We start from the raw sequence: 23,665 nt of genomic DNA on the forward strand, positions 1-23,665 counted from the left end.
GAGTGTTCCTGTCTCTGCGCATCCATGCCAACATTTGTTGTTTTGGGACTTTTTGATAAAAGCCATTCTCGCTGGAGTTAAGTGATAGTTAATTGTGGTTTTGATTTCCATTTCCCTGATGATTAGAGATGTTGAACATTTTTTCATATGGTTTTTGGCCATTAGTCTGTTTTCTTTTGAAAAGTTTCTATTCATGTACTTTGCCCACTTTTTAATGGGGTCTTTTGATTTTTTTCTTACTGATTTTCTTGAGCTCTATATAGATTCTAATTATTAGCTCATTATCTAGTTATTAGCTCATGCTAATATTTTCTCCCATTCTGTAGGTTGTGTATTCACTCTAGTGATAGTTTCCTTTGGCTGTGCAGAAGCTTTTTAATTTGATCAGGTCCCATTTATTTATTTTTGTTGTTGCTGTGATTGCCTTTGGGGTCTTGTTCATAAATTCTTTGCCTAAGCCTATGTCTATAAGAGTTTTTTCAACATTTTCTTTTAGAATTCTTATGGTTTCATGCCTTAGGTTTAAGTCTGTTATCCATCTGAATTTATTTTTGTGATAGGCGAGAGGTAAGAAGCAACAGCTGCTCCAGATGAGAAGGAATCAATGAAAGAATTCCAGAAATATAAAGAATCAGAGCAAAGTGACACTCCCCCAAAAAGAACACCAAGTATCTAGCAAAAAAAAAATTACACCAACCAAAATCAGAATATTGAAATGACAGTTAAAGCATTTTGAACATGGATTGTAAGGAACCTTAAGGAAATACAAGATAAAATAGAAACCCAACGCTCATGCAAGTGCCTGCTGGTGGCCCCTCGCCTGCTGTGCCCCAGCTTGAGAGCCCCTAGGCCTGGAGTGGGGTGGAGCCTGAAACCGATCTTCCAAACAGGACCTCCAAGCAGGGGGGCCTGAGAATGTCTGGCGGTCTGACCGGGAGAGCAGGTGATAGAGCAAAGCAGACATGCAGCAACCGGGCAGACAGGCCGGATGGAGAGGTTGCAATCCACTTCCCAGGCACCAGGGTCCTGCAGATGCAGGTCAGCTGAGCAGAAAATGTGGCTCTCCTCACCCTGCCCAGAGCCTGGCTGAAGCGGCTGAGCCTGAGGCCTTTCAGGTCAGCTCCCGTTGCTCTCGGGTCAATTCCCATGTCTTGGTCCCGCTGTTTTCCAGGGACGAGTTGCCAGTTCTCAAATTCCAAAGTACGGCCTTCCCATGAGGCCACAACTCAGTCTAGTCCTTCCCCAGCCTGGTGCAGTCTCGGCACAGTGCACCCGGGAGTTCAGGCTGGCTCCCACGACTGTCTCCTCTTCACAGACCCTGTTGTCTAGTGCAAGGGCTTTGCACCAGCTGCAGGGGTGCCCCCGTCTGAGCAGATAGCAGGTCTGTGAGGGTGGTGGGTGTTCTGCAGGTCAGATCGTGCTGCACTGGCAGGGCAAGCGCGGCCCTCCCGTGCTCTGCTGTCCACTGTTCTCTAAGTGCTCTCCAATCCTTGCGGATGTATTTCCTGGTGACCTTTATTCCTGCACTGAGTGTCCCACGCTGCTTCTCTGAAAATTCACAATGCTGCTTTTGGAGTGAGCAATCCATGCGTAGGCAGCTGTCTGCCCTCTTCACCTTCTTCCCTGGGAGGGGTGAGTTGGGAGGCCACTCACTAGTCTGCCATTTTCACAAAGAGCTTTTTTCCTACCTTTTCTTCTAGGAATTTTACAGATTCAGGTCCTACATTTAAATTAATGCATTTTGAGTTATAATAATTTTTGTGTATGGTATGAGATAAGGGTCCAATTTTATGGGGATAACCAGTTTTCTCAGGACTATTTATTAAAGAGACTATCCTTTCCCTATTATGTATTCTTGGTGACCTTATCAAAGTTTAATTAACTACGTATGTGTGGGTTTATTTCTGTACTCCCTATTTTGTTTCATTGGTCTATGTGTCTGTATGTCAGTAGCATAATGTGTTGATTACTATAGCTTTGTAATATAGTTTAAGTCAGGAAGTGTCAAGCCTCCAGCTTTGTTGTTCATTCTCAAGATTGCTTTGGCTATTTGAGTTTTTATTGTTGTTCCATATGAATTTTAGAATTTGTTTTTATTCCTGTGAAAAAGTGCCATTGGAATTTTAATAGGGATTGCACTGAATAACGATTGAGTTAGTCAGTGAAATTGCTTTGGGTAGTATGGACATTTTACAATATTAATTTTTTCAGCCCATGAACATGACATATCTTTGCATTTATTTGTGTCTTCTTCAATTTCTTTCATCAATGTCTTGTAGTTTTAAGTGTAAAGATCTTTTACTTCCTTAGTTAACTTTATTCCTAAGTATTTTATTTTTTGTTTCTATTGTATTTAATAAATGAGATTGTTTTCTTGATTTCTTTTTCTGATAGTTTGGTGTTAGTGTACAGGAATGCTACAGATTTTTGTGTGTTGAGTTTATATCCTGCAACTTTAGTGTATTCATTTATTAGTTCTAATAATTTTTTTGGTGTAGTCTTTACAGTTTTATTTATATAAGATCATGTCATCTATGAACAGAGACAATTTATCTTCTTCCTTTTCTATTTGGATCCCTTTATTTTTTTCCTTGTCTGATTTCTCTGGTTAGGACTTCTGGTAAGTACTGTACTGAATAGAAATGCTGAGAATAGGCACCTTTGTTATTTTAATTAATTTATTTATGATAATCTTTTCACAATGTATATGTATGCAAAATCATCACATTGTACACTTTGGAAATATATATATTTTTTATTTGTCAATTATACCTTAATAAAGCTGGAAGAAAAAAATATCAAAACCAGAATATAGCTGAAAAGAGGTTCGTGAGCAAAATGAGTGAAAACTATTTAGTGCCATTTAATGTTATAAATTATATATATTCAAATAAAATCAATATTTTCAATAAATAATCTATGTACAAGTAAAATTGAATTAAAGTAAATTTTCTATCATCATTGTGCTTTAAAAGAGAATATGTAAATAATTATGTTAAACATATGTCCTTCTCTTTCATTCCCATTTTTACCATGTAAAATACTTTATCAGTTCCACATTTCTCATCAGAATTTTTCTTGTGTTACACCAGTGCACTAATTCCTTGTAAGATGTCTTCTAATATTATAAACATACCCCCATTCCTCATCGTAAGTTTCCTAATATTATATCAGAAATTCTCCATATTATACAAGTACACTATATCAATATTATACAAATGCTCCACTCATAAGGAGCAGTATCCCAATATTGTATCAGTGCCCTTATTCCTTATTGGAATGTTCCCCATATTATGCCAGTGTTCCCACTCCTCACTAGAAGTTTCCTGAATGTTTCCACATACTATAGCAGCACACATGCTCCTTCATTATAAATTTTCTGATATTAAATCAGTGACCCAATTCCCATGAAGTCTCCCAACAATACTTAAGACTCTCCGTTCTTCATCAGAAGTTTTCAGTATTATTACACAGTGCCACCACTTGTCATAAAGAAATTTACCAATAATAGATGAGTGTCTCCATTCCTCACAAATACTAACTGATATTATTCCAATGCCCCATTTATTATCAGAATAATCTCATAAAATACAAGTGGCTCCATTCCCCAACAGCAGTTTCCTAGTATTATACAATCACCATCATTCCTCATCAGAATTTCTCTGTTTTATGCCATTGCTCCTATTAATCATCGTAAATTTTCAAATATTATACCAGTGCCACATTCCTCTTTGGAAGGTTCCTAATATTTTACTTGTGTCCCCAACCCTCCTCGGAAGATTATACATTTTATACCAGTGTACCCACAATTATCCATCAGCTATTTCCCAATATAATAGCAGTGCTCACTTTCTCCAATATTAACTGGTGACCACATTTTTCACTGGAAGTTTCACAATATTACACCACTACCTTCATTTCTCATCAGAAATTTTGGGATATGATACTACTATTGCCCCTATTCCTTATTAGTTTTCCAAAATTATGCCTCTATTTTTCATCAGAATTTCCCTGTATAATACCAGTGGTCCCATTCCTCATCAGAATTGTCCAAGGTAAACACTAGTGCCTCCATTCCTAATCAAAAATTTCCCATATTATGAAAAATGGGGACACTGTTATAATATGGAAAAACTTCTTATTAGGATTAGAGCCAATGGTGTAATATACAAAAATGTGATGAATAACAGTGTCACTGGATAAATATTGGGAAACTTCTGATGAGGTATACCACTGTATATCATTGAGAAACATTTTACTCGTTCCTAATATCTTTGTAGTGACTTCACCCTATCAGAATTTTCCCAGTAGATTATCAGGGGCCTCATTACTCATAGAAGATTCTCAATTATCACACCACTGGTTTACTCATATCAGAGGTTTTTTTTTTTTTATTTACCAATGTGCCAATTCCCCATCAGAAGTTTCTCCATATGATGTGGGTGCTCTCTCTCCCATGTGGAAGTTTTCCTTTACTATACCACTGCACCCAGTCCTCATCAGAAGTTTCCACATATGACAATGCCCCTATTCCTCACAACACATTCTCTAATATCATTATACCAGAGTTGTCCCAGATTATATAAATATCCCTATTCCTAAACGGAAAATTTTCCTGTGTGATAACAGTACCTGCATGACTCAGCAGAAGATTTAAAAAAGCAGAGCCCCCATTTCTCATCAGAATTTCCTTGAACATTAATCTGTAATAAATAAAAAGAATTTCCCTGAATAATACCAGTGCCTCTATTACTCATTAGAAGGGTCTTAATACTATAGCAAAGTCCCGTTCCTCATTAGAATTTACTCATGTTAAATAAGTGCCCTTGTTTTTCATCAGAAGTTTCCCAATAATACAACAGTGGCCTATTTTCATCGGAAGTTTTATGATATTATATCAGTGACATGATTGCTTATCAGAGTATTCCGCATGACACCATTGCCCACAGTCCTCATTGGAAGTTTTTGAATATTATATGAGACCCCAATTTCTCATGGTAAATTTTCAAATGTTATATCAGTGTCCCCATTCCTCATAGGAAGTTCTTTTCCCCATTTTATGTCAGAGTACACATTCAACTTTCAATATTGTAGCAGTGCCCCCCTTTCCTATCATCATTTTTTCAACATTAAACCATGGCCCCCTTATTCATTGAACGTTTCACAACATAATGACTCTGCCATCATTCTAAATGAAACTATTTCAAAACATACATTAGTGTCTCCATTTCTCATAAAAATTCCCAAGATATTATATTCCAGTATTGTATAGTCATTATCAGAATTTCCCTTTAGTTCTCCATATTATACAAGCACCCTTATTCCTTATAAAATTTATATCTGTTTATATAAAATTTATATCATGGCCTCCATTCCTCATCCATAGTTCCCAGTACTATAGAGTACACTCCATTACACATAAAATTTTCTCAATATTATATGAATGCCCCTGTTCCTCATTAGAAATTTTCCAATATTATAGCAGTTCCTCTATTCCTTATTGGAAATTTCCTATTATAATACCAGTGTCCCATTGCTGTCAGATTCCCCAAATTTATACCATTGCCCTTGAACTCATTAGATGTTTCTCAACACTACGCCATTTCTCCTATTCTTGTTTTTTAATTTTTTATTGATACATAATAATTGTACTATTCATGGAGTACATGTTATATTTTGATACAAGCATATAACATAATGATCAAATCAGGGTAAATGGGACATGATTCACCTGAAACATTTATCATTGCTTTATGTTGGGAACATTTGAAAACTTCTAGCTATTTTGAAATATAATAAATTATTGTTAACTATAGTTGCCCTATTGAACTACTGAACACTAGAACTTTTTCCTTCTATTTAACAGTATTACCCATTAACCAACACCTCTTCATTACCCCTTCCCACCACCCTTACCAACCTCTAGTAGCCACAATTCTATTCACTACCTCCGGGAGATCAATTTTTTCTAGGTCCCATATATGAATGTGAAAATGCAATATTTGTCTTTCTGTGCCTGGTTTATTTCACCTAAAATAATGTCCTCCAGATCCATGCATGTTTCTGCAAATGAAAAAATTTCCTTCTTTTTCATGGCTAAATAATATTCCATTGTGCACATATACCAAATCTTCTTTATCCATTCATCCCTTGATAAACACTTAAGCTGAATCCATATTTTAGCCACTCTGCATAATGCTGCAATAAACACAGAAGTGCAAATATCTTCTGGTTACATTTTATGTCTTTGCCTCACCCAAGGGAGGATTAGAGGCATGCCCTTCCCCTCTACAATGCTCACCGTGTCCGTGTCCATTAGTTGTGAGTTTACCCCGCCCCAACTCCCTAACCCCTCACACTACAGTGTGAGCACCATAGTGTTGATTAGTTAGTGCCAATTTGATGGTGAGTACATGTGGAGGCTATTCCTCCACTCTTGTGATACCTCACTGTGGATAACTGGCTCAAGCTCAATACAGGGAAATATAAGAGGTGCTAGATCACTGTCATTTCTTATAATTCAGTAATATTCCATTGTATACATATACCAAATTTTAATAATCCACTCATGAATTGATGGGCACTTGGGTTGTTTCTACATCCTTGCAATAGTGAATTCTGCTGCCATGAATTCGGATGCAGATGTCTTTATTATAGAATGTCTTTTGCTCTTTGGGGTAGATGCCCAATAGTGCTATTGCTGGATCAAATAGTATTTCTATTTTTAGCCTTTGAGGTATCTCCAAATTCTTTTCCACAGAGGTTGCACCAATTTGCAGTCCCACCAGCAGCGTAAGTGTGTTCCCGTCTCTCCACATCCTCGCCAGCATTTGTTGTTTGGGGATTTTTTGATAGAGGCCATTCTCACTGGGGTTAGGTGATATTTCATTGTGGTTTTGATTTGCATTTCTCTAATGATTAGAGATGTTGAGGATTTTTTTTATATGTTTGCTGGCCATTATTCTGTCTTCTTTTGAAAAGTTTCTGTTCATTTCCTTTGCCCATTTATTGATGGGGTTGTTTGATTTTTTTCTTGTTGATTTTTTTTAAGTTCTAGATAGATTCTTAACGTTTTCTAATAGTCTGTGACTTACTTTTAACTCTCCTAGCCAATGTCTTTTAAGCAACAAATTTATGTTGATGAAATCTGATATATCAATGTTCTCTTATGGATTATGTTTATGATCTCACATAAACCAAATTATTGTCTAAGCAAAGCCAGAAAGATTTTGTCTTGTAAGGCAGTTCCACGGTAATTAAACTCTTTCAGCTTTTATCTAAAAAAAAGTCTTTGTCACTCTTCATTTTTGAAAGACAGAGTTGCTAGGTATAGTAATGTTGGTTGGCAAGTTTTTTCTTCTTTCAGGATTTTGAATATATCATTCCAATTTCTTTTTTTTTTTATTATTTCTTGTACAATGATATGAAATAATATGGGAAATATTCATGATAAATTATTAAGTGAACAATGCAAGTTAAAAACAACAGTTTCATATTTTTTCCCCACCCCCCCCTTTCCCGAGTCAGCACCTTCAAGTGTTACCACTCCCCAAACGGTGTGCAATGCACTCATTGTGTAGGCATACCCCCATCCCCTCCCCCCGCCCCCCACCTCAGTCTGATGTCCAATTGGTGTCGTTCCCAGATTTGTATTTAGGTGATGTTCAGGGAAACCAATTTTCTGGTGAGTACATGTGATGCTTGTTTTTCCATTCTTGGGATACTTCACTTAATAGAATGGGTTCCAACTCTCTCCAGGAGAACCATAGAGATGTCGTATCTTCATCATTCCTTATAGCTGAGTAATATTCCATGGTATACATATACCACAGTTTACTAATCCAATCATGTATTGATGGGCATTTGGGTTGTTTCCACATCTTTGCTATTGTGAATTGTGCTGCTGTAAACATTCGGGTACATGTGTCTTTGTTAAAGAATGACCTTTTTTCCTTTGGGTATATGCCCAGTAATGGGATTGCTGGGTCAAATGGAAGGTCTACTTGAATCTGTTTAAGATACCTCCATAATGCTTTCCACAGGGGTTGCACTAGTTTGCAGTCCCACCAGCAGTGTATTAGTGTTCCTGTCTCTCCACACCCACGCCAACATGTGTTGTTTTGGGTTTTTTTGATAAAGGCCATTCTCACTGGGGTTAAGTGATATCTCATTGTGGTTTTGATTTGCATTTCCCTGATGATTAGAGATGTTGAACACTTTTTCATATGTTTGTTAGCCATTTTTATATCTTCTTTTGAAAAATTTCTATTCATGTCCTTTGCCCACTTTTTGATAGGGTTGCTTGATTTTTTTCTTGCTGATTTTCCTGAGTTCTAAATAGATTCTTATCAGTCCTTTATCTGATGTGTAGTATGCAAAAATTTTTTCCCATTCTGTAGGTGGTCTGTTTATTCTCTTGACTGTTTCTTTGGCTGTGCAGAAGCTTTTTAATTTAATCATGTCCCATTCATTTATTTTTGTTGCTGCTGTGATTGCCTTGGGGGTCTTCTTCATAAATTCTTTGCCTAGGCCAATGTCTGTAAGAGTCTTTCCTACATTTTCTTCTAGAATTCTGATTGTATCACGCCTAAGGTTTAAGTCTGTTATCCACCGTGATTTGATTTTTGTGAGAGGTGAAAGCTGTGGGTCCTGTGTCAGTCTTCTACAAGTGGCTAACCAATTCTCCCAGCACCATTTATTGAATAGGGATTCTTGTCCCCAGAGTATATTCTTTCCCGCTTTGTCAAAAATTAGGTGCCTATATGAGGATGGTTCTATATTTGGATTTTCTGTTGTGTTCCACTCGTCTGTGTCCCTGCACTTGTGCCAATACCAGGCTGTTTTAAGAACCACGGCCTTGTAGTATAGTTTGAGGTCTGGCAAATTAATACCTCCCATTTTGTTTTTGTTGCTTAAAATTGCTTTTGCTATACGGGGTCTTCTTTGATTCCATACAAAGTGTATAATTATTTTCTCTATGTCTGTAAAGAATGATGTTGGTAATTTAATAGGGATTGCATTGAATCTGTAGATCACTTTGGGTAGTATAGACATTTTAACAATGTTGATTCTTCCGATCCACGAGCATGGTATATTTTTCCATCTATTTGCAAGTTCTGCTATTTCTTTTCTCAGTGTTTCATAGTTTTCCTTATAGAGGTCCTTTACCTCTTTAGTTAGATATATACCTAGATATTTTATTTTCTTTGTTGCTATTTTGAAGGGTATTGAGTCTTTAATTTGGTTTTCCAATTGACTGTTATTGGCATATATAAATGCCTCTGATTTGTGTAAATTAATTTTGTAGCCTGAGACTTTGCTGTATTCGTTAATCAATTCCAGGAGTCTCTTGGTTGAATCCTGGGGGTTTTCCAGATATAACATCATATCATCAGCAAAAAGTGAGAGTTTGATCTCTTCCTTCCCTATTTGGACTCCCTTGATTCTGCTCTCTTGCCTGATAGCTCTCGCAAGGACTTCCAATACTATGTTGAAAAGTAATGGAGACAATGGGCAGCCCTGTCTGGTTCCAGTTCTAAGTGGGAGTGCTTTCAGTTTTTCCCCATTCAGTATGATGTTGGCTGTGGTATCATTCCAATTTCTTCTGGCCTATAAGGTTTCTGCTGGAAAATCCACTGATAATCACATGGAGATTCACTTGTACAAAATAAACTTTTTCCTTGCTGCTTTTAAAACTCTCTTTTGTTTTTAATTTTTGACAATTTGATTATACTGTGACTCATTGTGAGTCTTTTGGGATTCATCTTTTCTGGTTTTCTTTAGGATTCTTGGATTTGGATTTATATTTCCTTTCCTAGGCTTGGGAATTTTCTGCCGTTGTTTCTTTTGATTTGTTTTCTGTCTCCTTATCTTGCCCTTCTTTTTCTGGTACACTGATAACGCATAAATTGTTACACTTGGCAGTGTCCCATAATTCTCTTAAACTATTCTCACTCTTTTTCATTCTTTTTTTTTTTTGTTCCTCAGATTGTGGCCTGTCTTTGAGTTCACTGATCCTTTCTTTTGCTTGATATAGGCTGCTGTTGAACCCCTCTACTAAATTTTTTAGATCAGTTTTAGTGTTCTATAGCATTATGATTTGTTCCTTTTTTATACTCTCTCTGTCAGAAATCTCAGATTGTTCTTGCATAGATCTGATCTAAGTGAGCATCTTTATCACCATTATTCTGAATTCCTCACTGAGTAAATCATATATCTCTGCTCTAGTTAGTTTCTGGAGATTTATCTTGTATTTTTATTGGAATATATTCCTTTTTCTTCATTTTCTTTGACTCTCTGAATTGGTTTCTGTGCATTAAATAAATACTTTTCCCAGTCCTGTCAGATTGGCCTCACGTATTATAGAAGGATTTCACCAATCTATCCAGTAATGATTTTAAGGTTCCTCTTAAATCTTTGTGTTTGTCCAGACTATTGTCTTTGTTTTTCTGGCCCCCCAGAGTTTAGACTGCACCACATTCTGTCAGCACAAGACTGGTAGGGTACAAGCTAGACTCTCTAGATGTAAATAGAGAAGTTGTGGTGTTGGATGTATGTCCCTGTTCCTTCTATTTTCATGGTGAAGCTGAGCATGAGCATTTGTCTCCCACTCTCTCTGCACTATGCCGGGAGAAGTATCTGTGTCAAATGCCCATACTCACACTTATTCTGCATCCTCTGATCCTGGGGAGATAGCTGCTGGAAGTGGGCCCATTATGTCCACCTCTTTGTTTTCTGTGGTCTAGGGCTGCTCAGGAATACAAAGCCCTAATGATTCCCAGAGTTAGGTCATAGAAGGGACAATCTTTTAAGTGAAAGCTATCAAAGTTGTGCCAGTCAGTATAAGGCCAAACTCCTCCCAGAAAGAATGGGTAGGCCTGCATTTATCACTGGGGTAACCCAAGGAGAAGGCCCATGAAGTCACAAGCTCTGGTTCTGGCTGTCAGAGGGCTACTGTTTTTTGTTTTTTTGTTTTGTCCTGTTACCTCCTCAGGGCAAGCTCATCAGAAGCCAGGCCATCAAGTAGCCACTGGAAGTGTGTGCCTTGAGCCCTTTATGGAGAGAAAACTGAAGCTGCATCTTCCCACCCCTTGTCTGCACTGCTGCAAGGGTGTGTAGCCCCTGGAAGCATTTGCATGCCTGTTTAAAACTACCTCTTTGTTTTATGATCTAGGAAGACTCTCGTGTGCCCAGTCCCTTCTGTTCCTATAGTTGAGAGTTTTAAGATGAAGTCCTATAAAAAAATATCTGTAAAAGTTGGGGCACTTAATGTGAGGCATAAACTCATTTCTAGAAGAAGGAGCTGCATTTTTTTTTAGTGTTCATTTTCTATATATATATAATTATTATTTCAGAATATTATGGGGGTACAAAAGTTTAGGTTATGTATATTGTCCTTGCCCCCTCAACCCCCCAAGTGAGAGCTTCAAGCATGTCCATTCCCCAGACAGTGCACATCGCACTCATTATGTATGCAGATACCCATCCCCTCCCCCCACATCTGCCCGACACCTGATTAATGTTATTCCTAAATGTGCTCTTAGGTGATCTACCCAAAAGAACAAATGTCATTCTATAAAAAAGACAACTGCATCCAAATGTTTATAGCAGCATAATTCACAATTGCAAAGATGTGGAAACAACCCAAGTGCCCATCAATACATGAGTAGATTAATAAAATATGGTATATGTATACCATGGAGTATTACTCAGCTATAAGAAATAATGGAGATATAGAATCTCTTATGTTCTCCTGGATAGAATTGGAACCCATTCTACTAAGTGAAGTAGCCCAAGAATGGGAGCTGCATTTAAAAATCCCCTTTCCACACTGCTCCTGGGGAATGAAGCCCCTGGAAGTGCTCATGTAAATATAAGCCCATATGAAACCGCCACTTTCTTTCTGTGGTCTAGATAGACTTGCACATACTTATTCTGCTCTGCTCCTGGAACTAGGAGGTTTATGATGCAGTTTCCTGGGCAGACGCTATAAAAGTTGGGGTGATGTTTGGATAGACACTTTCCAGGAGAGATTAATAGACCTGGAATCATTGCTTGAGTGAGCTGGGGAGAAGTCCCAGGAAGTAACAATTTTATTTTTCAGGCTGCTTGAGGGTTAACACTTGCCTGCCCCTTTAACTTCCTGATGCAAGTTAGTCAAAAGGCAAGCCACCATAAATCTCTTCCAGGGAGAAACTGCAGGCTGCATTTTTTAAGCCTTTTCTCTACACTGTTCTAGCGGGTGAAGCCCCTGGAAGTGTTTGTGTGCTCATATAAAACACCGCTTTTTTCTTGTAGCTTAGATAGACACACATATGCAACTCCCCTCTGCTCACAGAGCTGGGTTTAGGATGCAGTCGCTTGGGTGGAAGCCATATAACTTGGGATGTTAAATATGTGGGCAAACTCCTTCCAGAAAAAATGAATAGACCTGGAGCTATGGCTACGGTGAGCCAGGGGAAAAGTCTTGAGAAGTGATGATCGCTTGGCGGTGGGTTACTACATTTCTGCCCCTTTAATTCCCCAGTGTAAGTTAGTTAGAAGCCAGGCTGCCAAGTAGCCAGTGGAATAGTGGGTCCCTTCCAGGGAGAGACAGGGGCTGTAATTCTTAAGTCTCCTCTCTGCATTGCTCCCCAAGGATGAAGCCCCTGGGAGCACTTGAGTGCCTGTATAAAATCACTTTTTCTGTGGTCCAGAGAGACTGGCTTGTGTTTAATCTTCTTGGTTATCACAGTTGGTAAATAAAGAGCCAAACTGTGGGGAACTTTAGAGTTAGGGTACTACATGTGAGGTCCAAACCTTCCTCTCCACAGGGAGAAGCTGAGTGTTGGGAATTCCTTTCCCAATTACATGGCACAGTGTCCAGGGCAGGGTTTGTGCCCAGATGTGTTTGTCTCAGCTTTTCCTACACATTCCTTTATTTTATTCTATTTTTTAGTGATGGGGTCTCACTCTGTCACACAGGCTGGAGTGCAGTGGTGCTATCATAGTTCACTGCAGCTTTGAACTCATGGGCTCAAGTGATCCTCCAGTGGCAGGCTCCAGAGAAAACAAGACTTGATGGGCAGTGCCACCATGCCTGGCATTCTTATTCATTTGATGTGGATGTTTTCTCAGTTGCCCAGTGAGTAAGAATATCTCACTTGGTCTTAGGGGACAGATCCATGAATAGATGTTTATTTACTGCACTTGTGGATGGAGGAGCGTCAGGAGTTTCCTATTCCTCATGCTGCTGATGCAACTTCCTACTGTTTTTCATTAGTATCTACTACTTTACTTTGCACTTAACAGGACTAAAAATATATCTTATGTGAAAAATACATATTATGTGAGCATCTAAATTTCATTAAACTTCTACTTTTACTCTTCTGTAATCTTAGATACCAGACATAATGTTCTTCGCTTCACTTTCATTATCTTTATATAAGAAGTTTGATTTTTTTCTTGTTGATTTTTTTAAGTTCTAGATAGATTCTCATTATCAGCACTTTATCAGATGTGTAGAGAGTGAATATTTTCTCCAATTCTGTAGGTTGCCTATTTTCTCTAATGGTAGTTTCCTTGGCTGTGCAAAAAGCTTTTTAATTTGATCATATCCAATTTATTTATTTTTGTTGCTGCGGTGATTGCTTTGGGGGTCTTCTTCAAGAATTCTTTGCCTAGGATAATGTCTGAAAGGGTCTTCCCAACATCTTCTAGAATTCTTAAGGTTCCATGCCTTAGGTTTAAGTCTGTTATCCATAAATCAAACAACCCCATCAATAAACGGGCAAAGGAAATGAACAGAAACTTTTCAAAAGAAGACAGAATAATAGCCAACAAACATATAAAAAAAATCCTCAACATCTCTAATCATTAGAGAAATGCAAATCAAAACCACAATGAAATATCACCTAACCCCAGTGAGATTGGCCTCTATCAAAAAAAAAAATCCCAAAACAACAAATGTTGGCGAGGATGTGGAAAGATTGGAACACTCTTACACTTCTGGTGGGACTACAAATTGGTGCAACCCCTATGGAAAAGAATTTGGAGATACTGCAAAGAGCTAAAAATAGCAATAGCACTATTAGGCATCTACCCAAAAGCGCAAAAGACATTCTATAATAAAGACATCTGCACCTGAATGTTCATGGCAGCAGAATTCACTATTGCAAGGATGTGCCCATTGATTCATGAGTGAATTATTAAAATTTGGTATATGTATACAATGGAATATTACTGAATTATATGAAATGACAGTGATCTAGCACCTCTTATATTTTTCTAGATTGAGCTTGAGCCTATTATCCGCAGTGAGGTATTACAAGATTGGAGGAATAGCCTCCACACATACTCGCCATCAAATTGGCACTAACTGATCAACACTATGGTGCTTACACTGTAGTAATATTCTCCAGGGATTAGGGGGTTGGGAGGGCAAACTCAAACTAATGGGCACGGTGAGCATTATAGATGGGAGGGCATGCCTCTAATCTTTGCTTGGGTGAGGCAAAGACATAAAATATAACCTAAATGTTTGTACCCTCATAATATTCTGAAATAAATAAAAAAGAAAAAGAAAATGGCAAACCATGGTAGAAAATATGGCAAAATTAAAATAATGTCATAAAAAAGAAGTTTGAATAAAATAAAATATGTATTTCAGCTATAAAATTCTGTTGACAAGGAATTGAACTCATCTTGATACTTGAAGCAGTTACACAATGATTTTATCTCAGCACATTTTTTTGTGAGTTTTATTTGAATGTTTCAGGGAAATGGAAACATTTATAAATCAAAATGCATAAAATTTTTAATTTTTGACATGTGAAAATTCTTTCTAAAGTGTTGTTACATCCAAATGTGGGCTTAATAGTCCCCACTTATTCCTTGGGAATACATTTCAGTACCCCCAGTGGATGCCTGAAACCACAGATAGTATCAAACCCTGTATATACTATGTTTTTTTGCTATGCATACATATCTAAGGTTTAATTTATAAACTAGGCATAGTAAGAGATTAACAATTAATAATAAAATAAAACAATTATATATTGAATAAGAGTTACATGAATGTGGTCTCCCTCTTTTTTCCTTTCTCTCTGAGATAAACTAACTGAAATATGCTAAGTCAGCATCGTAGATACAAAAGTTAATGTCACTCTAATGTTCTATTCTGTAAACTCTGTATTAAGTAAAATAAAATTCACCAAGAAATTGCAATTGGGAAAATAAAGTCTCAAATAATACACACACAAACACACACACACAGCCCTGATGATGGAAAAGAAGGAATCTGTCACTAGCAGCTTGTCTTGGTTGGTCACTCTTTCTGATCAGAAAGGTGCTGTAGGGATATTTTTCTTCAGAGTTCATGCTCAATTCCATATAATTGTTGATTATATTTGTAGGTTTTATTCATGACAATTAAAGTTATAACTTCAACAGTTTTGTATGGATGAAAATTCCAACTTTCATTCTGCTGGCTAGTAGTGTTTTAAACACTATGAATGGGCTTCAGATATGCCCTAGAAACCTTGCTAGGACATGAAGTGGTGGTAGCTGAAAGGAGATGCACACAATGAATAGATAGATCACTATTAATCTTTATTTTTACATTTCAGCATATTATGGGGGCATAAATGTTTAGGTTACATATATTGTCTTTGCCCCACCCAAGTCAGAGCTTCAAGTGTGTCCATCACCCAGATGGTGCACATCACACCCATTAGGTGTGAATATTCCCATCCCCTCCTGCCCCCCCCCCCACCTGCCTGACACCCAGTGAATGTTACTACTATATGTGCACTAAGTGTTGATCAGTTAATACCAATTTGATGGTGACATGTAGTGCTTGTTTTTCCATTGTTGTGATAATTCACTTAGTAGAATAGGCTCTAGCTGTATCCAGGATAATACAAAGGGGTACTAGATCACCATTGTTTTCTGTGGCTGAGTAGAACTCCATGGTATACATATACCACATTTTATTAATCCACTCATGTATTGATGGGCACTTGGGTTGTTTCCCTATCTTTGCAATTGGGAATTGTGCTGCTATAAACATTTGAGTGCCGACGTTTGTTTTTTGTTTTGTTGTTTTTTTTTATAGAATGTCTTTTTTTTTTTTTTTCCTTTGGGTAGATGTCCAGTAACAGGATTGCTGAATCAAATGGTAGTTCTACTTTTAGCTCCTTGTGGTATCTCCATATTACTTTCCACAGAGGTTTGCAGTCCTATAAGCAGTGTATGAGTGTTCCTACCTCTCCGCATCCATGCCAACATTTATTGTTTTGGGACTTTTTGATAAAAGGCATTCTCACTGGAGTTAAGTGATCTCTCATTGTGGTTTTGTTTTTTTTTTTTTTTTTTTTTTTTTTTTGTTGAGACAGAGTCTCACTTTGTTGCCCAGGCTAGAGTGAGTGCCGTGGCTTCAGCTTAGCTCACAGCAACCTCAAACTCCTGGGCTTAAGCGATCCTACTGCCTCAGCCTCCCGAGTAGCTGGGACTACAGGCATGCGCCACTATGCCCGGCTAATTTTTTCTATATAGATTTTTAGTTGTCCATATAATGTCTTTCTATTTTTAGTAGAGACGGGGTCTCGCTCAGGCTGGTCTCGAACTCCTGACCTTGAGCAATCCACCCGCCTCGGCCTCCCAGAGTGCTAGGATTACAGGCGTGAGCCACCGCGCCCGGCCTCATTGTGGTTTTGATTTGCATTTCTCTGATGATTAGAGATGTTGAGCATTTTTTCATATGTTTCTTGGCCATTATTCTGTCTTCTTTTGAAAAGTTTCTGTTCATGTCCTTTGCCCACTTTTTAATGGGGTTGTTTGCTGTTTCTCTTGCTGATTTTCCTGAGTTCTATATAGATTCTGATTATCAGCCCTTTATCAGATGTGTAACATGTGAATATTTTCTCCCATTCTGTAGGTTGTTTGTTTGCTGTCATGCTAGTTTGCTTCGCTGAGCAGAAGCTTTTTAATTTGATCAGGTCCCATTTATTTATTTTTGTTGTTGTTGTGATTGCCTTTGGGGTATTCCTCATGAATTCTTTCCCTAGGCCAATGTCTATAAGAGTTTTGCCAACATTTTTTTTTCTAGAATTCTTATAATTTCATGCCTTTGGTTTAAGTCTGTTATCCACCATGAGTTGATTTTTGTAAGAGGTGAGTGGTGCATATTGTTTCAGTCTTCTACATATGGCTATCCAATTTTCTCAGCACCATTTACGGAATAAGGATTATTTTCCCCAGTGTATATTTTTGTTTGCTTTGTCAAAGATTAGATGGCTATATGATGATGGTTTGATATCTGGGTTCTCAGTTCTGTTCCATTGGTCTATGTCTCTGTTCTTGTGCCAGTACCATGATGTTTTAATTACTATAGCCTTGTAGTACAGTTTGAAGTCTGGTAAACTGACGTCTTCCAATTTGTTTGTTTTGCTTAAGATTGCTTTTGCTATACGGGGTCTTCTCTGGTTCTATACAAAGCATAGAATTATTTTTCTAGATCTGTGAAAATGATATTGGTATTTTAATAGGGATTGCATTGAATTGATCACTTTGGGTAGTACAGACATTTTAACAATTTTGATTCTGCCAACTCACAAGCATGGTATGATTTTCCACCTGTTTATGTCCTCTGCTATTTCCTTCTTCAGTTTTTCGTAGTTCTCCCTATAATGGTCTTTCACTTCCTTAGCTAAATATATTCCTAGGTATTTTATTTTCTTTGTTGCTATTGTGAAGGATATTGAGTTTTTGATTTGGTTCTCAGTCTTGGTTGACTGTTGTGGGCATATAGTAATGACAAATTCTTAGAAACACACACCTTCCCTAGGCTCAATCAGGAAGAAACAGAATTCCTGAATAGACCAATAAGAAGTATCAAAATTGAAGCAGCAATAAAAAACCTTCCTAAAAAGAAAAGTCCTGGACCAGATGGTTTCACATGCAAATTTTACCAGACCTACAAAGAAGAACTGGTGCCTATCCAGCAGAAATTATTTCACAACATCAAGGAATCCTGTGCAACATGTTTTACACAGCCAACCTCACCCTGATACCAAAACCAGGAAAGAACACAACAAAAAAAGAAAACTACAGACCAATATCCCTTATGAATACAGATGCAAAAATTCTTAAAAAACCAAATTCAGGTGATTATCAAACCAAATTCAGGTGATTATCAAAAATATAATGCCTCACAACCAAGTGGACTTCATCCCAAAGATGCAGGGATGGTTAAACCTATGCAAATCTATAAATGTAATTAAACACATAAATAGAAGTAAAAGTAAAGACCATATGATCCTCTCAATAGATGAAGAAAAAACATTTGACAAAATTCAATGCCCTTTTGTGATAAGAATGCTTAACAAAATAGGCATAGATGGGAATTACCTCAAAATGATAAAAGCCATATATGACAAACCCACAGTCTACAACATACTGAACGGGGGGAAAAATGAAAGCATTCCCACTTAGAACTGGAACCAGACAAAGTTGCCCTCTATCTCCACTTCCATCCAACATAGTGCTGGTAGTCCTAGCCAGGGCAAGAGAAGGAAATTAAGGCAAGGGCATCCAATGAGGGCAGAAGAGGCCAAACTCTTGCTCTTTGCTGACAATATGATCTTATAACTAGAAAACCCCAAAGATTCTGCCATGAGACTACTGGAACTGATAAAAAAAATTCAGCAAAGTCTCAGGTTACAAAATCAATGTATAGTAATCTTTTTTTCTTTTTTGTTTTACTAAAAGAGGGAGAATCAAGATTATAAAGTCAGAGAGTGCACACAAAAATTTAATAGTGTGAGAAATTAGGGAAGATAGATTGGAAAGAGACTGAGAATAATTGAATTAAAAAAAAATACACACCACTGTAGCTCTTTTTATCTGATTTCCTTTAGCATAGGCTAAGGGTATCCCTGAAACATTTACAGAGTCCTTTATGGTCATAAAATATTTTACATGAGAGGCTATTTTATGATTTGTGTATTTAGACCACCTTCTTATACAACAGAATTCTTTTGAAATTACTTGTCCCTTACAAGACACATTTTGGCTACTATGAAAGATGTAATTAATAGTAATAATTGTGGATCATCCTTCACATGTAACTGAGTGTGTTGTCTAGAATGATTTTCTCATTTATTTAAGATATTTGAACTTTTCTTTCAAATAGTAAAAGAGTAATGCCTAAATCATGTTGAAATTCCCAAGTCATTATTAATATTAGCTTTTAAAATTATTATTATAAAATTATGTGTAAAGCTGAGTAGCTCATACAGTTTCCTACAGTTCTAAAAAATAATGTGGATAAACCAATTTGATATACTTCTGCTACCTATTCCTCCTCTGCATAATTAGCAGAGGCGTGTATGTTCTAGTAAGTTCCTTTGCTGCGCATAGATATATCCCCACACTCTATGGCATTGAAGTGGAGCCCAACTGTAGATTAGAGCAAACATGAAGCCATGAGTAAATCAGTTTACAATTAACATCAAAAATTAAATAACTAATGGCATAAATAATTTATATTAAATATTTTAAAGTTGAAGTCACAGCATATTTAATATTATTTTATTTTAATGGGACACTATATGTATCAAATACAAAAGATAAATTAATGTTTTTTAAAAATAAAAAAGGGAAATTTTGCAGTAAAGTTGAGAACCTACCTAAAGCAGAGATATCCAATACTGGCTTTGTTTCAGTTCAAATCACTATGTTGTACAAGAATTTTATTTTTAGAATACTAGAGGCACAGGAATGGGACAGTAATCACATATGTATTTATATCTGTCTGCCTGTCAGTATACATATATTAGGAATATATGCATGTGTTTTTAAATCTTGTGAATCTACAGTGAGCCTGGACAGGGGTTAGGAAATAATGTATGTTCTCCTAAATTTCTCCCTTATGTGATTTATATAGTTATCCAATAAAATAATTTTTTGCCAGAAACGAAGAGCAACATTTGTAAAGATATCATTTTTGAGATCTTAAAGTTGTTAGCATACCTACGTATTTATTAAAGGCATCACGAAGAGATTCTTTTACTTTCTCATTTCGGAGGCTGTATATGAAAGGGTTCAGCATCGGTGTCACAATAGTGTTCAACACTGTGGCAAATTTGTTAATATCCATCACATTGCCCTTTTTGGGACGGACATAGATAAAAATGGAGCTCCCATAATAAAGTGTAACCACGATGATGTGTGAGGCACAGGTGGAGAAAGCCTTCTGTCGTCCCTGCGCAGAGGGAATTCTAAGGATAGTAATGATAATATAGATGTAAGATACTCCCGTCAGGAGCAAGGAGCCCAAGAGCAACACAGCAGAGGAAATAAAGTCAGCCAGCTCAGCCCGAGATATATCCGCACAGACCAGCTTCAGCACAGGAGCACTGTCACAGAAGAAGTGATTGATTACATTTGGCCCACAAAAGGGCAGAGCGGCAGTTAAGATTGATGATGCCAAAATTGACAAAAATGCACCCACATAGGATCCCAGAAGCAGCATGATGCATGTCTGTCTGCTCATGATGCTGGCATACCTCAGTGGGTTGCAGATAGCAACATATCGATCAAAGGACATGACAGCCAGGATGAAGAATTCTGTGGATCCCAGAAGGAAGTAGAAAAAAGATTGTGTGAGACAGCCCACAAAGGATATTGTTTTGGTGAGAGAAAATGTGTTGGCCAGCATCTTGGGCACCACCGTGGAGGTGATGGCAACCTCAAGGAAGGCAAGGTTGGCTACAAAGAAATACATGGGTGAGTGCAGACGGTAGTCACAACACACCAAAAGGATGATCATGGTGTTGCCAAGCAGAGATGTCACGTACATGAGCAGGAACGTAGAAAAAAGAAGAAATTCTACTTCTTTCTCATTCTGAAACCCTAGCAGGGTGAACTCGGTGACTTGAGTCTTGTTTCTGTGATCCATACAGTTCCCACTTCCACCTGGTATAACCGAAAGAGAAGTTTGTTGTTGCTCTTTGCATCTTAACCCTGGAAACACCTTACCTATGTCAATTAACTATCTTTTCTTTTATAAAGAGATGATAAAGCAAATGATTATTTTTCTAGAGTATAAACAGGTCCTCAGATAAACTGTGGAAGATATAAGAATTCAGGTGTGAGATTTACTCATATCAGCCGAATCAGTCTCATATTAAGTTTATGACAATGTTCGTGATGAAAGAACCGTGAGCCTGCCAAGTGTGGGGAATCTAACAGTAGATTCAGCTACGCACAAGTCATGTGGACAGATGCATAGAGAGTGCCCTTTATGACAGACATATTAGTGTCCTTAATATATTCAGATTTAAAGGTATTTATTCAAACTGCTGGCAGACAGACTTGCAATAACGTCTAATTCTATATTGGTATGTATGTGTATTTTTAAGCTACTTTATTGTTACTGGGAAGAAAATGTATTTTAAAAATTAACTACACAGGATCACATAATAGGCTTATGACCCCTGACTTACAGAATTCAGCCTCCACATTGTCAAATTGGTCACCAGAAAAATTAAAGTCAGTCTCATGTAATCTCCATATGGATCATACTTCATAGTAAATGAAATTTTCACAGATTTTTAAAGAGTAAGGTAAAGAATCAAACATATGACTTTATCACTATTGATTATTTTATCTTGAAATACAGAGCAAAAATTTTTCTACTCCTCAGGAAGAGTAGAAAAATTGAACTTTTCTTAATTTTGACTTTTTCTTAAGAGAAGCCACAAAAGCCTAATACTGTTCACTTCATACTAGAACTCAAGGACCATAAGTGTAGAGAAAACAGAAACCTTATTGCAGAAAAGGAGTTTTCACTTACTAAGCTGATATTTTGGCGTGTGTATATTATACTATAAAGCTAATCAACTAAAGGTAAGAATATAGGTTTGTGATTGAGTGATTTAAAATCCCAAATTACAATACACATAAAAATGTGACATTTTCAGGTGTTAGAAGAGCTAATTTTAGGTAAGTGGGTATTTCTATTACTACTTTTCAAAAGATGTGATGGATGAGTGTGGTAGAGGCTTGCTAAAATTTACATCACAGAGGGTCAATGCTAAAAACAAGACACAATCTTGTGTCTATGATTTAAATTTTGCAAGGGCTTCTGTCCCAAGTATTTATTAGTTTATTCATTAATTCACTTTTATTTTCATGTATTTACTATACAATGAAGATGTGAGTAAAGAAAGAGATAAATTTCTGATACACATGTTGGGCATTTTATGACATAAGGAATAGCAATCTGAATCAAAATTGGACTTTGCACTGGGATTCTTTATTATGGCCTTTCTGAATATAATAACTTGAATTCAGTATTTTAATTAAATAAGAACTAAACTTGGTGACATGGTGTAAAGGACTGCAATCAGTTTACATTCCTATAATCATGCTAAAGAAAAGGAAATATTAATGGATCTGGTGGAGAAGTAAAAAGTGATTTTGGACTAAGGTGTATTAACTTGAAAGAGCTTCTCCTGTATTCTGATAAATAGTTGGTTTGAATGTCAGTAATTGATGATCATCTTGAGGGCATTAGCAGTGTAAGGCAGAGGCTAAACACTTAAGTAGGGACAATAACATCCACTCAATCAATTCCAAAATTGTGAGTAAGGTTGTCACTAAGTGAAAGCAGAAGGAAAAAGAACAGGAAAAAAAATCACAGTGATGGGGAGGATGAAAAGAAGAGAAATGTGAGTAAAGAAGATCAGTTGTAATAGAAACATATTTTAAGTTCTCTACTTACCTGATGAAGTGTAGCTCAGAATTTTTATGAGTGTTTTAGTATATGGTTTCAGAGTATTCCCTTGTAAGTGCATGATTTGGGCATCATCCATGGTTGGAGATCACATCTATAAATTACCTTTTTCTTGGTACAGCCTCTGTTAGGAAACAAAGTAATAGAGAACAGACTCATATCTACAAGACAGTTTATAAGGACTTTAGGTGGAAATGATGTGTCTTCTCCACTTGCCTTGTAATAAAGACAGTCAAAACCATGAAGTTTCTATGATCACATCTGTAGATTACTGGAACTTGGAAACAAGAAGTAAGCCTGATGTCATTACTGCTACTTCCCTGGAGGCAGAGTTTCAAGTGGAACAATGATCTCAAGAGAACAATTTATTATAAAAATTTCTAATTAAAAGGAAAGTAAAAATTTCCCAAATTGGAAATGTGAAAAGAACTAGCAAACACAACTTCTACAAGAAATACGTTGGAATTTCAGCAAAATCAGTAGAGGAGTTTTGATCAAGAATCAATCCATTAATTGTAGTATAATGTTATCTACAGCAATTAGTATAGGAAGTTCATTGCTATCTTCATCATCAACACCATCGTCATAATCACTATCATCATCATCTACATTGATTGGAAACTAGGTACTAGATAATCTTCTAAAAATTCTGCAGCTATCATTTTTAACCTATGAAACACAAACGAGATAGTAGCATTACAGTAAGTTATGCCAACTATTTCACATAATAAAAGAAAGCATAATAAAATGTTGGAAAACTATAAAGTATGAATTTATTTAATATAAAGAATTATTTTAAAAGGGACATGATTAACACTTATGGAATGCTTGTTATATATTCTGATTCACTGAGACATACATATAGTATCTGCCTCAGAAGCATATAAA

At 36.8% G+C, this 23,665-nt stretch overlaps 1 protein-coding gene across 1 annotated transcript; it reads right to left on the bottom strand.

The window, feature by feature from the left end:
- Positions 1-1,309: 1,309 nt before the first annotated feature.
- On the bottom strand, positions 1,310-22,856 carry LOC138382907 (olfactory receptor 6M1-like). Its single transcript, XM_069467519.1, has 3 exons — positions 22,766-22,856; positions 20,011-20,955; positions 1,310-1,623 (listed from the first exon to the last, which is right to left on the bottom strand). Exons 1-3 carry the CDS (start codon positions 22,854-22,856, stop codon positions 1,310-1,312), a joined length of 1,350 nt encoding a protein of 449 aa, XP_069323620.1.
- Between the last annotated feature and the right edge of the window lie 809 nt (positions 22,857-23,665).

The sequence above is a fragment of the Eulemur rufifrons genome, chromosome 4 (genome assembly GCF_041146395.1).
Source record: "Eulemur rufifrons isolate Redbay chromosome 4, OSU_ERuf_1, whole genome shotgun sequence".
Taxonomy (NCBI): domain Eukaryota; kingdom Metazoa; phylum Chordata; class Mammalia; order Primates; family Lemuridae; genus Eulemur; species Eulemur rufifrons.

Bases quoted from the DNA above. Each gene is read 5' to 3' on its own strand.
- LOC138382907 (XM_069467519.1), bottom strand. From the start codon at position 22,856: ATGGATGATGCCCAAATCATGCACTTACAAGGGAATACTCTGAAACCA. The intron at 20,956-22,765 runs GTAAGTAGAGAA...CGGTTATACCAG, and splicing joins TCTGAGCTACACTTCATCAG to GTGGAAGTGGGAACTGTATG. The intron at 1,624-20,010 runs GTATGCTAACAA...CACCCCTCCCAG, and splicing joins TGCCTTTAATAAATACGTAG to GGAAGAAGGTGAAGAGGGCA.